This window comes from Agelaius phoeniceus, chromosome 21 (genome assembly GCF_051311805.1).
Source record: "Agelaius phoeniceus isolate bAgePho1 chromosome 21, bAgePho1.hap1, whole genome shotgun sequence".
Lineage (NCBI taxonomy): Eukaryota > Metazoa > Chordata > Aves > Passeriformes > Icteridae > Agelaius > Agelaius phoeniceus.
The window spans coordinates 2,829,228-2,842,281 of NC_135285.1; the positions used below are offsets into that span (position 1 = coordinate 2,829,228).

At 52.4% G+C, this 13,054-nt stretch overlaps 1 protein-coding gene across 2 annotated transcripts in view; it reads right to left on the reverse strand.

The window, feature by feature from the left end:
* Window positions 1-13,054, reverse strand: part of WHRN (whirlin) — a 60,044-nt gene that overhangs the window by 38,883 nt on the left and 8,107 nt on the right. For both annotated transcript variants that reach the window (XM_077189349.1, XM_054646406.2), the window contains exon 2: window positions 3,482-3,697. In XM_077189349.1, the coding sequence (XP_077045464.1) occupies window positions 3,482-3,697 (216 nt within the window). The remainder of the gene's footprint in view (window positions 1-3,481; window positions 3,698-13,054) is intronic.

Sequence of the window (13,054 nt, forward strand, 5' to 3'; positions counted from 1 at the left end):
TGAAAACAACTCCCAGCAGAATGCAATGGAACAATCACCTGTGGGTGAACAATCTCCAAACACATTCCACATGAGCACAACACAGGAGAAGCAAATGAGATGAGAATTGTTTTCCTTTTCTCTGAGGCCTCTCAGCTTCCCAGGAGAAAAACCCTGGGTGAAGGGATTTTTCCAGAGAATCTTATTGGGTTAAAAGGGAAAATAATCCAGGTGTCAGCTCTTAATTGGATAGTTTAGACTTAAAAGACCTTGTACCAAGAGATTGTTGCCCATTTTGTGTCTTCTAATGAAAAGCTGCTGAACTCACAGCAGTGAGACTGTTTTACTGATAAGAAATAACAAACACCTGAGTCCCAACATGAACTATCATCTCAAGTGCCTTTAATCCAGACCCAGAAAAACCAATGACTGGGGCTCCCACAGGCAGGGGACACCCAGCTCCAGTGTCTGAGCCTTTCACACCCACACCCAGCCAGGACTGAAGGAAGGCTGTGCACAGGAACAGCTCCCCACAGCTGCCCAGAGCTGCTGCTGCTCTGCCAAGGTGACACTGGGTGGCAGGGGGTGGGGACAGAGCCAGCAGAGCCTGCTTTCCTCCTCTCCTTAAAATAAAAATAATAGGCCCTTCTCCCTTGTGGCCCACATGAATATTTCATCAGCAAACTGCCTCACCCTGTATTAGAATTTTCTCTCCCTCTGGCTAAGATGGGAAGCTCACAGACCCTTGCAGGAGCTGAGGACATTTTGGGCACAGACAGAGTGATATCAGGACAAAAGGATGGAAATAGCCAAGGCTCCAAGCAATTCTGTGTCTCTGGAAAGGCACTGCTGACTCCTGATATTCCATGGGGGGCAAGGAGGGAACATTATTGGAAACATATTGCATGTGGTGGAAACAGCACATCCTGCTTGTACAGGATGAGGTTCCCTGTCCCTCTGTCCCTCCCTGCAGGGGCACCTGAGCACTGTGACTCTGCAGTGACACCTCTGCAGGCCTGGCTGGCCATGGGAAGCGTGGCAGAGGAGACATCAAATCCCTGAGATCAAATATTGCAGCTCAAACAGCCTGGGCTGGCTTCCCTTACACCAAGGGCTGCTAAAGGAGGGCAGCTCTCAGCCAGGGAGCAGGGCTGGAAATTTGATGTGCTGATGGTTTCCTTCTGTCAGAGGCCCAGCACTGGCCACAATGCCCTGGTGTCCCTACTGAAGCCATTTCCTTCCCTGCTCCTTTTCCCCTCACTAGGGTTTTCACTCAGGCTGCCTTACCCCAAAAAAGAAAAGGAAAATAATCTGGTTTATTTCAGAGTGTTTGCAGAAGAGAAGAATTGGGGAGGGGTATTTTTTTTTTTACTAAGACAGAACTGTCAAGAGACCCTCTAGAGACAGAACTCTCCAAGAGACCCAGGAAAGCCTCACAAGAACACCTGAGGAAAGATTGAACTGCAGGAGGAAGGGCAGGAATGCACTCTGAGCTCCAGCCCTCCACATCCACAGGTGACACAGATTAGAAGAGACCTTAAAGCCCATCCAGTGCCACCCTTGCCATGGCAGGGACACCTCCCACTGTCCCAGGTGCTCCCAGCCCTGTCCAGCCTGGCCTTGGGCACTGCCAGGGATCCAGGGGCAGCCCCAGCTGCTCTGGGCACCCTGTGCCAGGGCCTGCCCACCCTCCCAGGGAACAATTCCCAATTCCCAATATCCCATCCAGCCCTGCCCTCTGGCACTGGGAGCCATTCCCTGTGTCCTGTCCCTCCATCCCTTGTCCCTAGTCCCTCTCCAGCTCTCCTGGAGCCCCTTTAGGCCCTGCAAGGGCTCTGAGCTCTCCCTGGAGCTTCTCCTCTCCAGGCTGGGCATGGATGTCAGTCCCTCAATGTCCAGCCAAACAACCTGTTGGGGAAAACCCAAACCTTAAAACCCACTGGTGCCTTGGTGGCTGCTCCTGGCAGGACCTTCCCAGGCAGCCCAGACTGGACAATCCCCCCCCCCTCCAGCCCAGCTTCTCCCTGTGCCAAACAGCAACAAACCCAGCCCATCCCATCCTCCAGGGCTCCTAGGGGCAAAGCTACAGCCAAGGGAGAAAACCAAGAGGACACAGTCTCCAGCTATGGCAGGGAAGGGATAGGTTGGATATTAGGAAAAAGTTTTTCACTGAAAGAATAATAAAGGAATTGGAATGCTGGAATTGCTCTGGAATGCTCTTCCCAGGGAGGGGGTGGAATCACCATCTCTGGATGTGTTTGAAACAAGACTGGCCATGGCACTGGGTGCTATAGTCTGGGTGAGGTGTTAGGGCACAGGTTGGACTTGATGACCTTGGAGGTCTCTTCCAACCTCATTATTCTGTGATTCTGTGATACAGAAGAGCCAGCCCAGTGGAGAATGACACAGGTGACAATCCCTGTGGTGTTCACATGGCCTCTGAACAGAGAGAAGCTGTGTGACAAGCAGAGAAGAAGGAAAACACAATTCTTATCTTGCTTGCTGTGCCTGTGTTGTGCCAAAGCACAATGCAATATGGAGATTGTTTACCCAAGGTGAGGATGTTTTGTTCCTTGGCCTGTCAGGGCCAGGTGTGTGTGTTGGACTGTCATAGGACAGTGAGGAGAGGATCAGAGATGATGAGTGCAGTGTGAGCAGTTGTGAGCAAGAGTGAGTGCAGGGCAGATTCAGTTTAGATGGAATGTATATAGTATAGTATAATAAAGTAATTCATTAGCTTTCTGATATCCATGGGGTCAGATGCATCATTCTCTCTCCCCTTTGTGGGACCCCAGAACATCCCTCTGGCTGTCCAGGATGGCCAGGACCCTGCCAGGGGGCTCAGAGACCCTGGCACAGAGCCCAAACCACCTGTGGGTTTGATTATGACCCGTGGAGCAAATCACCAACCTTAGATGAAGATCAGCAAGCCACAACAGTTTAGGTAGGATAATAGTGAAGTTTTCATGGGGTGGAAAAGTAGATTTTGGGGTTTTTAGAATGGGGATTGAGGGGGCCAAGATGGAGGGATCTGGGTGTGTCCAGCCTTTCTCCTTCTTCTTCTTGGCCTCCATCTTCTGCTGTGATGTTGGCACTTTGGGATTGGTTTAGAGTAGAAGCTCACTGTCTAACATGGGTGATAGGTGTTGGAAAGTAATTGTAAACATTGTACAGGTAGTTTTTAGTGTAAAGACATAACCTGGCCCTGGGGGCAGGCAGAGTGCCTGGAACTGTCCTGCTGGATGGACCTTGGCAGGGCAGGAGAAAATTTTTATAGATAAGAAACAATAAACAACCTTGAGACCGAGAAATGAAGAGCTCTGACTCCTTTGAGCACTGGCTGGGAAAAGAGACTTTTAACATTCTCGGGGTCACAGTGACCCAAAAAGATCCCAAGACCCCTTCATCAGAGTCACCTTTGATTGACAATACAGGGGGACAAAGAGTGCTGGCACCTGCATGGGAAGAGCCCCCCAGGGCTGTCTGACCCCCCTTTGCTCACCTTCTTCTCATCCCCCTCCTGCAGGAGCTGCAGGTGGCTCCTCTTCTCGCTGTCCCTGCGCAGGGAGCTGTTCTGGTGGTGGGGCAGCCCCGAGGGGGGGGACACGCTGCGGCCCTGGGGGTCCACCCAGGTGTAGATGTGGTTGGTGACATAGCCCCCAGGGATGCGCCCCACCGAGTGCACCGACAGGTTCAGCTTCTTGCAGCCCTTCAGCACCTGCAAGGCAAGCCAAGGACAAGGGCTTAGTGTGTCACCATGAGATCTTCTGAAAAATCCCTTCCCCAGGATGGTTCTCCTCAGAAGCCTCAGAAAAGAAATGTCAGCAATAATTGTCTGATTGCTTGGATTGTGGTCTGGAGGTTGCTCACCAATAGGTGCATCTTTGGTTTCATGTGAATTGTTTTCAATTAATGGCCAATCCCAGTCCTGCTGTGTCAAGCCAAGGACAAGGGGTTATGGTGTTACCATGATATGGTCTGGAGGTTGCTCACCAACAGGTGCATCTTTGGTTTCATGTGAATTGTTTTTAATTAATGGCCAATCCCAGTCCAGCTGTGTCAAGCCAAGGACAAATCTGAACTGCAGGAGGAAGGCAGGAATGCACTCTGGGGTTAATGTGGGTTAAAGGAGTTAGTGTGTCACCATGATATCTTCTGAAAAATCCCTTCCCCAGGATGTTTCTCCTGAGAAGCCTCAGAAAAGAATGGAAACAATAATTATCTGATTGCCTGGAATGTGGTCTGGAGGTTGCTCACCAACAGGTGCATCTTTGATTGGTTCCATGTAAATTGTTTTTCATTAATGGCCAATCCTAGTCCTGCTGTGTCAAGCCAAGGACAAGGGGTTAGTGTGTCACCATGATATGGTCTGGAGGTTGCTCACCAACAGGTGCATCTTTGATTGGTTCCATGTGAATTGTTTTTAATTAATGGCCAATCCCAGTCCAACTGTGTCAAGCCAAGGACAAGGGGTTAATGTGTCACCATGAGATCTTCTGAAAAATCCCTTCCCCAGGACTTCTCTCCTGAGAAGCCTCAGAAAAGAAATTAAACAATAATTATCTGATTGCTTGATCTGGTTGCTTATCAACAGGTGCATCTTTGATTGATTTCATGTGAATTGTTTTTAATTAATGACCAATCCCAGTCCAGCTGTGTCAAGCCAAGGACAAGGGGTTATGGTGTCACCATGATATTTTCTAAAAAATCCCTTCCCCAGATGTTTCTCCTGCATAAAAAGCTGGGATTTCTCTGTTCTCTCCTGGCTGCAGCAGAGTGAAGGCAAAGCTGCTGCTGAGGAAACACAGAGAAAAGCTTTCCCATCAGCCAGGAAAGAGCAGAGTGGAGCAGAGTGGGGAGGTGAGGTGGGCAGAGCCATGGCCAGGATGGGCTGCACCTGGGACTGAGCAGCTCAGGAGAGGATTCAGAGCAGGACAGGGGGCAGTGCTGGGGCAGAGCAGCACTCACCCTTGTCCCAAGTCCTCTCCAGCCCCCTCACTTCATCTTCCCCTAATAAAGGAGCCCCTTTAGGCTCTGGAAAGTGCCCCAAGGTCTCCCTGGAGGCTTCCCCCTTGCAGACTGGACATGGATCTCAGCCTCTCAGTGACTGTGCTGGCAGCAGACAAAACCAGTGTGGGGAAAGGCTCAGCTCAGCCCCAGCTCTGCCCCCACAGCTCCAGCCTGGAAAAGCTCCTGCTGCCTGCAGGGAACATGGACAGCACTCCCAGAAATTCAGCCACTGAGTTACCAGCTGCCTGCCCCAGCACAAGCAGTCAATTAATGACAGGAATAATCACTCAATACATCCTCACACTTAAAAACCAGCATGCACAGAGAAGACCTTGGGGGCCAGAGGAGGTGATTAACTCCTCTGCCCCTCCAGCTTCCACTGTGAGAAGCTGACACAGAAACTTCAATTAACACAGAGGAGTTCTCCCTGGGGACAGCTGTAAGTGCTGATCCCTCCAGAGGCCTCAGGGACACCAGCACTGCAGATCTGCTCTCAGAAAGGAGGTGTTTGGGTTTTCTCCCATTTTGATGAGCTGCCCTGCAAGCTCTGCTGTCCCCACTGAGCAGAGAAGCTGCTGAGCAAAGCTTGTGCCTGGGAAGGACTAAAAGCAGCAGCTCCTCAGGAAAGGGTAAATGGTCAGGAATAGTGGGCTGGCTGCATCCCAGCCCTGAGCTGGCAGCACTGCTGCTCCTCCCTGCCAGAGCACAGAGAATCCAGCTCAGAGCCCAGCTCAGCATCTCCATCCCACACAGCAAACCTGGCTGCAGACCTGTCCCAGGCTCCAAGGTCACCATGTGCCTGGGGGCTGCCAAACCAGTGGGGACAGCCACAGAGCATTTAGCCCCTGGCTGCTCCCCTGCCCCAGCCCCTGCTCCTGCAGCTCCCCAGGCCCTCAAACACATCCCTGCTGGGATCTCCTCCCTCCCTGGGCACTCAGAGCCCACCTGGGCTGCTCCCCATGCTCCTCCTGCCCAGGTCTCTCTGGGGTGATGGAGCAGGTTCTGAACCCTCTGCCCACTCCAGGGGACCCCTCTCCCATGGGCACCGTGGCTGTGCCAGGCTTCAGGGCACAGAGCACCTTCCTGAGCCAAAGCTGCCCTACAGCCAGGCTCAGCATGGGCTGAACTCCACTGAAATCAGTGAGCTGGGGGTGGCAGGGACCCTTCTCACCTACCAGGGCAAGGGATCCCTGTCAGATGGGGTGCAGGACCCCCTGAAATGCTCTTTGTTCATCCAAACTGGAGCCATCTCTATAAAACCTCTTTGGAGTCTGCAGAACATCACTGTACCCTGTGCCTGTGTGCAGTTCTGGGCCCCTCAAAGGAAGAACTGGAACAATTCCAGGGAAGGGAACGGAGCTGGGAAGGGGCTGGAGCCCCAGGAGAGGCTGAGGGAGCTGGGCAGGGGCTCAGCCTGGAGCAGAGGAGGCTCAGGGGGCCCTTGTGGCTCTGCACAGCTCCTGACAGGAGGGGACAGCCAGGGGGGTCGGGCTGTGCTCCAGGGAACAGGGACAGGAGCAGAGGGAACGGCCTCAGGCTGGGGCAGGGAGGGTCAGGGTGGGCACAGCAGGAATTTCCCCATGGAAAGGGTGATTAAACATTGGCAGGGGCTGCCCAGGCAGCTTTGGAGTGCCCATCCCTGCAGGTGTTTAGGGAAGGGCTGGAGGTGGCACAGGGATCCCCTTCCCTCCCTTGCCCAGAGAATCCATCCTGGCAGGAAGGAGAAGGAGCAGAGGAAACCTCTGGGTCTGCACCACACAGGAGAGACTGGGCACAGGAGAGGGGACAGGAAAAGGGACAGGGCACAGGAGAAAGGACTGGGCACAGGAGAAAGGACTGGGCACAGGAGGAGGGCACAGGAAAAGGGATCAGGCACAGGAGAAAGGACTGGGCACAGGAGGAGGGACAGCACAAGAGAGGGGACAGGGCACAGAAGGGACTTGGCACAGGAGGAGAGACAGGGCACAGGAGAAGGGATCAGGCACAGGAGAAATGACAGGGCACAGGAGGAGGGACAGGGCACAAGAGAAGAGATGGGCACAGGAGAGGGGACAGGAAAAGGGACAGGGCACAGGAGAAAGGACAGGGCACAGACACAGGAAGAGAGACCAGGCACAGGAGAAGGGACAGGGCACAGAAGGGACTGGGCACAGGAGAAGGGATCAGGCACAGGAGAAGGGATCAGGCACAGGAGAAGGGATCAGGCACAGGAGGAGGGACTGGGCACAGGTGGGTCCACCCTGGGCACCCTGGAGTGTCACATCTGCCCCAGGGACAGGGCAGGGGTGGCTGCTGGAGCCTGGCAGAGCCATTCAGCCTGAGCCAAATGTCAGCCCCTGGCAGGGCAGGCACAGCAGCAGAGCTGCTCTCTGGAGGCACAGGGGAATTAGCAGGGATGAGAGGCCAGAGATTTACACGAGGATTTTTATGTCCCCCTGCAGCTGCCTTGACAGGGCCACCAGGAGCAGGGATCTGGGCTCAGGGAGATGTTTTATGCATGAAGGTGACAGCAGGGAGCCCGAGGGGAGGGGAGCAGCTGCACAGAGCCAGGGCTCCAGGGCAGCCTCCATCCAAGAGGGGGCACAGGAGTGAACAGAGCTGGGAGAGCCATCAGGACACTGCTGGTGACAGTGTCTGCCAGAGAGGCAGTGCTGCAGCAGGCTGGGGACACTGCAGAGTCCTTCATACACTTACTGAGGTCCCTCCCGTACTCAGTGAGAAGCAGTTTTGTCACCATTATATTTTCTGAAAAATCCCTTTGCCAGGATTTCTTCTCCTGGGAAGCTGAGAAGCCTCAGAGGAAAATGAAAGTAAGAATTACCTGATTGCTTCTCCTGTGTTTTGCTGCTTTGGAATGTGTTTGGACACTGTTTACCCACAGGTCATTGTTTGATTGGTTTCATGTGAATTGTTTTTACTTAATGACCAATCAGGGCCAAGCTGTGTCAGGACTCTGGAGAGTCACAAGTTTTTAATTATTATCTTGTTAAGCCTTCTGTCTGTATCCTTTCTCTGTTCTTTAGTATAGTTTAGTATAGCATTCTTTTATACAATATAGTAATGTAAAATAATAAATTGGCCAGGACATGCTCCAGTCCCTCAAGGTCCCTCCCAAACTGAGGGGCCCAGAACTGAACAGAGCATTTGAGGTGGCCCCAGCAGTGCCCAGCACAAGGGGACATCACAAGGGCCAGGCTCTGCGTGGGAATTCTACAAGGGAAAACTTTTTCCCCCCAGACACACAAATTGTCCTGTGTGCACTGACTGCAGAGATACCCCCAAAGCCACAGCAGAACTCATCCTGTGAGATTTTTTGGGACATAAGGGGCACACTGAACCTCACCCAGCCACCCCTAAATAACCAATTCCACCTCCTCAATGCCCTGTGCACAATCAGGCAGTGCAGGCTGCATCTCCATCTCCTTTCTCAAGCCACTGTAGGGATTTGCAGCTTTGGATAAGAGTTGGCTTTGCCTCATCTCTGATGTGTTTGAGGACCATGGGGTGGGAGGTTTAGGGCACAGTGTGCAAGCTCACCTACCAGCAGCCCAGCTTACAGCAATCATTGATGTGAATCTGGGAATTAGTGCCAAAACCTGCAGCAGGGAAACAGTCACCAACTGCCCAGAAATGTCAGCAGAAGCAGCAAGTGCCAGAGAGCAGGGCAGGTTGATTCCATGAGGCCACTGATCCCCGAACAACACTCCATTTAATTATCAAGCCCTCTGAGAGGGAAGGAGATCATTTAAACTGATCAAAATAGGAAACACACGTCTCATGTGCCACAATTACCTTCAAAAACCCATAAAACCCAAACAGCTCCCAGCACATCATGTTCTTCCCTGGGATCCAGAGGGGCAGCTGCCACCCTTCAGGTGGCTTTATAGGTTTTATATCAAGAGGTTTTATAGAGATGACTCCAAACCCTGCAGGAGTCACATCACTGAGGGCTTTCCTCTCCCAACTTCACCATTTCCCCCCCTCTTATTCCCCACTTCCCAACGGCCCTGAGAGGTAAAAACACCTCCAAAAACCCCCCCAGAAGGAGCACAGCTGCAGAAAGGAAGGGCAATGAATCACCAGGATGCTCCTGGCAGCCTGCCCCAACCTGCCTGGGGCAGGGACAGCCCCCTCCCTTCACCTTCCCCAGTACAGGAGCAGCCCAGAGTGGGAAGATCCCAGTTGGGTACTGGGAGCATTAACCATGAGCCATCCTCCTCCTCAGCACAGCCTCCAGCTGCTTCTCCTCCACCAGGAACAGCCTCCTGGAGCTTCTTGTATTTGCTGGGAATGTCCTGATAAAAGCAGGAATGATGAATCTGACTCCATGTTCTCACAAGGCTCATTTATTACTTTATGATACTATATTATATTAAAGAATACTATATTAAAGAATACTATACTAAAGAATACAGCAAGGATACTTACAGAATGCTAAAAAGATAATAATGAAAACTCCTGACTCTCTCCAGAGTCCTGACACAGCTTGGCCCTGATTGGCCAACGAGTGAAAACAACTCCCAGCAGAATGCAATGGAACAATCACCTGTGGGTGAACAATCTCCAAACACATTCCACACGAGCACAGCACAGGAGAAGCAAATGAGATGAGAATTGTTTTCCTTTTCTCTGAGGCTTCTCAGCTTCCCAGGAGAAAAACCCTGGGTGAAGGGATTTTTCCAGAGAATGTGAATGGCACAGGAGCTGGTTTGGCTCTGGGATAACGGGCATGGAATAATGGGTATGGGATAATGGACAAGGGATAATGGGCATAGTTCTGCTGTCAAGCTCCAAAGGTCAGTGCTGAGGTTATCAGCCTGCAGTGCATCAGGAATTTGGCAGCACGACCCCAAAAAGTAAGGCCCAGGTTTAGAAATAAACTGCAAAAGGAAAGAAATGCTGAGATACTGATGCCTAATGTTTCAGCTTTTCTATTTTTCACATTCTGTGCTGCTTTAGTGGGTGGGTCTGAGCTTCACATCAGGGGATGCTGAGCTCTGTGCACAGAGCAGGGAGACAAAACAATTCCTGCTCCAGCTGGGCACCAAGGACAAATGATCCAAATCTCAGCCCAAGAGCACAAACCCCGTGGGCTGGAGAGAGAAAAACAAGCAGGGTGGGACTGCAGGGGCTAAAGCTGGGATGGGACAATGAACTGCAAGATGCAAATGGAGCAGAACTGATCCCAGGGAGAGACCCCGTGCCCGGCCGTGCATTTTGGGGCCATTTTGGTTCATCTTGGGTGCAGCCCTGGCTGGGCTCTTGTGCTGCCCAAGGTGGATCCATTGATGATTTTAATAAATCCCTGCTTTATTCTTGATCTCTGCCCAGTTTCTGCTCTGGCTCAGCCCTCACAAGGCATCAGTTCCACAGGAGGGAGGCAGGGGGAGCTTTTACAGCGCGTTCCGGCTCCGTGCCGGAGCGATGGCAGAACTTTGTCCGGCCGCTATTTCCTGCTCCATGCCAGGGTCTCCTGCTGGACTCAGGGAGGGTTTGAAGCCTGTGGGATCAGATGGACTGAGCAGAACAATGCTGCTGCCAGGGGGAATGAAGCAGCTCCCTGTGGCTGCTGGGGAGGGGAGCAGGAGCTTTTACAGGAGAGGGATTGAGCTACAGCAGCTGAGAGGCTCGGGTGCCGACACAGGACAGCAGGCACAGGATTTTTGGCTCCCAGAATGTGTGCTCCAGGGATCAGCTGCAGGCAGGATGGATAAAAGGCTATTGCAGCTCCCCCTGCACGCCTGGTTAAGGCCAAATTTGCCGGGTGAAGCAAGGAGAGACTGTCCCCTGCCCCAGAGTGCAGAGACAGATTTGGAACAAGCAGCCCAGAGCAGCTGGGGCTGCCCCTGGATCCCTGGGATGTCCAAGGCCAGGCTGGACAGGGCTTGGAGCAGCCTGGAACAGTGGGAGGTGTCCCTGCCTATGGATCTGGATGAGCTTTAAGGTCCCTCCAACCCAAACCAGTCTGGGATTCCATGATTTTAAGTTCTATCCCTGCCCTGTGTTGCCTGACAAAGCACAGGGAGCTGGATGTGAGCAGGGAGCCTGGGAGGAACAGGGAGAAGGGGAATGAGGAGAAGGTGCCCCAGAGGCAGGAGGGCAGAGCAGGACACAGGAGGAGGCTGAGGAAGCACAGATGGAGGGACAGCAACGGTGCCAGGGTCCAGGGGACACAGGGGGGACACAGGGATGGCACCAGGGATGCAGGGGTGACACTGGGGTGACACAGCCTCCCTGCAGGAGGACAAACAGGAGTTGCAGGAGGCACAGTCCAACCTCTCCCCCTCTCCCAAGGCAAAGGACAGCAGTTGGGCTTTCAAGTAGAGGCACTTATGCAAATCAATGCAAATCGATGTATAATTATGGTGATTGCACACATTTAGCCCCAAGGCATCGGGAAGCCCATGTCCCTTTCACGGCAAAGGTCAAGTGAAATCGAAGCTCCAGCACCTTCTCCCCAAGCTCCCCATCCCCACTCTGCAACCTCCCACCCTTCCAAGCCGGTCCCTGCTCAGTGCAGCCCTCAGGCAAGCCCGGGATGGTTCTAAAACCAGCAGAAAACTCCACGTAATTGTGGAAAGAAAGCAAAACCAAAGCTGTTTGGGTGCTTTCAGGGCAGGGGGGAGGCATAAGGGAAACGCAGATTGAAGCACTGCCTCCTGCTTCCTCAGGTCTTCTCTCTCTGCTCCACTCCAAGCAGTGCTGGAAGGAGTGATGTGAAGCAGCATATTGGCTAAAAATGACAATGCCATCAGATAAAGCCATACTGTCTGAACAGGGTTAATGCCTGGGTGGGAAACTCTGGAAGAATCAATGTGGGGAAGTGAGGAAGATGCTGGATTGTAGGAGCATTGGGGGTAGGATGGTGGGGATGGATGGAGATGAGAGATCTCTGGAACCAGGGCTGGAACTTGGGATTTATTGCAAAGGGCCTGGGGGCAGGGCCCTGCTGGGAGCTGCCAGGCACAGCTCAGAGCAGGACTGAGAGAAGAGAGGGGAGAGAGGATGAGAGAGGATGAGAAGGTGAGAGGGTAAGAGAGCGAAGTTCCCGTTACAATGCAATAAATCTTCTGTGTTGAATATTCTGATTCTCACCAACCAATCTGGTACAAGATACAAATCCTACAGCATTTCCATACAGCCTATAAGAATCATTCCATTACCATCCTGTGTTACATTTTAAACCCTACAAACTCCTCTTTGGGCCCCTTCTGCCAAGCTGGCAGGGTCTGCTCTGCCCCTTGGGCCTGTCTGCAAGCAGAGGGTGTTGTTCCATCAAAAGGGGATCACCTTCAGCTGGCCACACCATTGTTTTCCAGTTGTTCAGTAACTGAGGGATCTCAAAGCTTGCTTTCATTTCCATCTCACTTACAGTTTCTATATTCTCAAAATCTTTTGCCAGGCAATCACATTGATAAGGCTTTCCTGTTTCATCTTCCCCAGCACTGGATGAAGCACCGAGGGCATCCAGGCAGAGCCTGCACAGAGCAGAGCCCCCTCCAGCCTCTCCCAGCCCCAGGGGCTCCAAGGCCATCCCTGGGGCACCTGGCAGGACCAGAGCTCCTCCAGGGCTCTGCTTCACCTGTACTCAGCCAGCACCTGGTGCTCCTGGTGGGGAGAACTCAGAGCATCCAGTCCAAAGAACCCAAGGTAAATCACATCAGCAGGTGCTTTGTCACTTTAACTGAGGGCATTTCGAGCTGAATAATTCTCCGTGGCATTGAGGAAAGTGTCAAGAAAATCCATCCTCATCCCTGAGGACAGGGGAACTGGGTAAAGGATATTTTAATTCACCAGTTCTGACGCTTTTGTTTTCTTCCAACGGCCACTAGAAGGAAATAAGCTTTTATCCTCCAGGTTATCTTATCAATTTCTCTGCTGAGCCAAAACTGTTTATTTACAAGGAGCCCACTAAATAACATAGATGCTGCAAGAACTCCAGGATGCCCTGACAATGCTAAACTAACCCTGATGAACAAGCCAGTCCTGGTGCCAAGTCCTATCATGCCTGCATTAAGAGGAGAGGAGAGATTAAGGCCCTCATTCCAATCTTTTGCATCAGTAT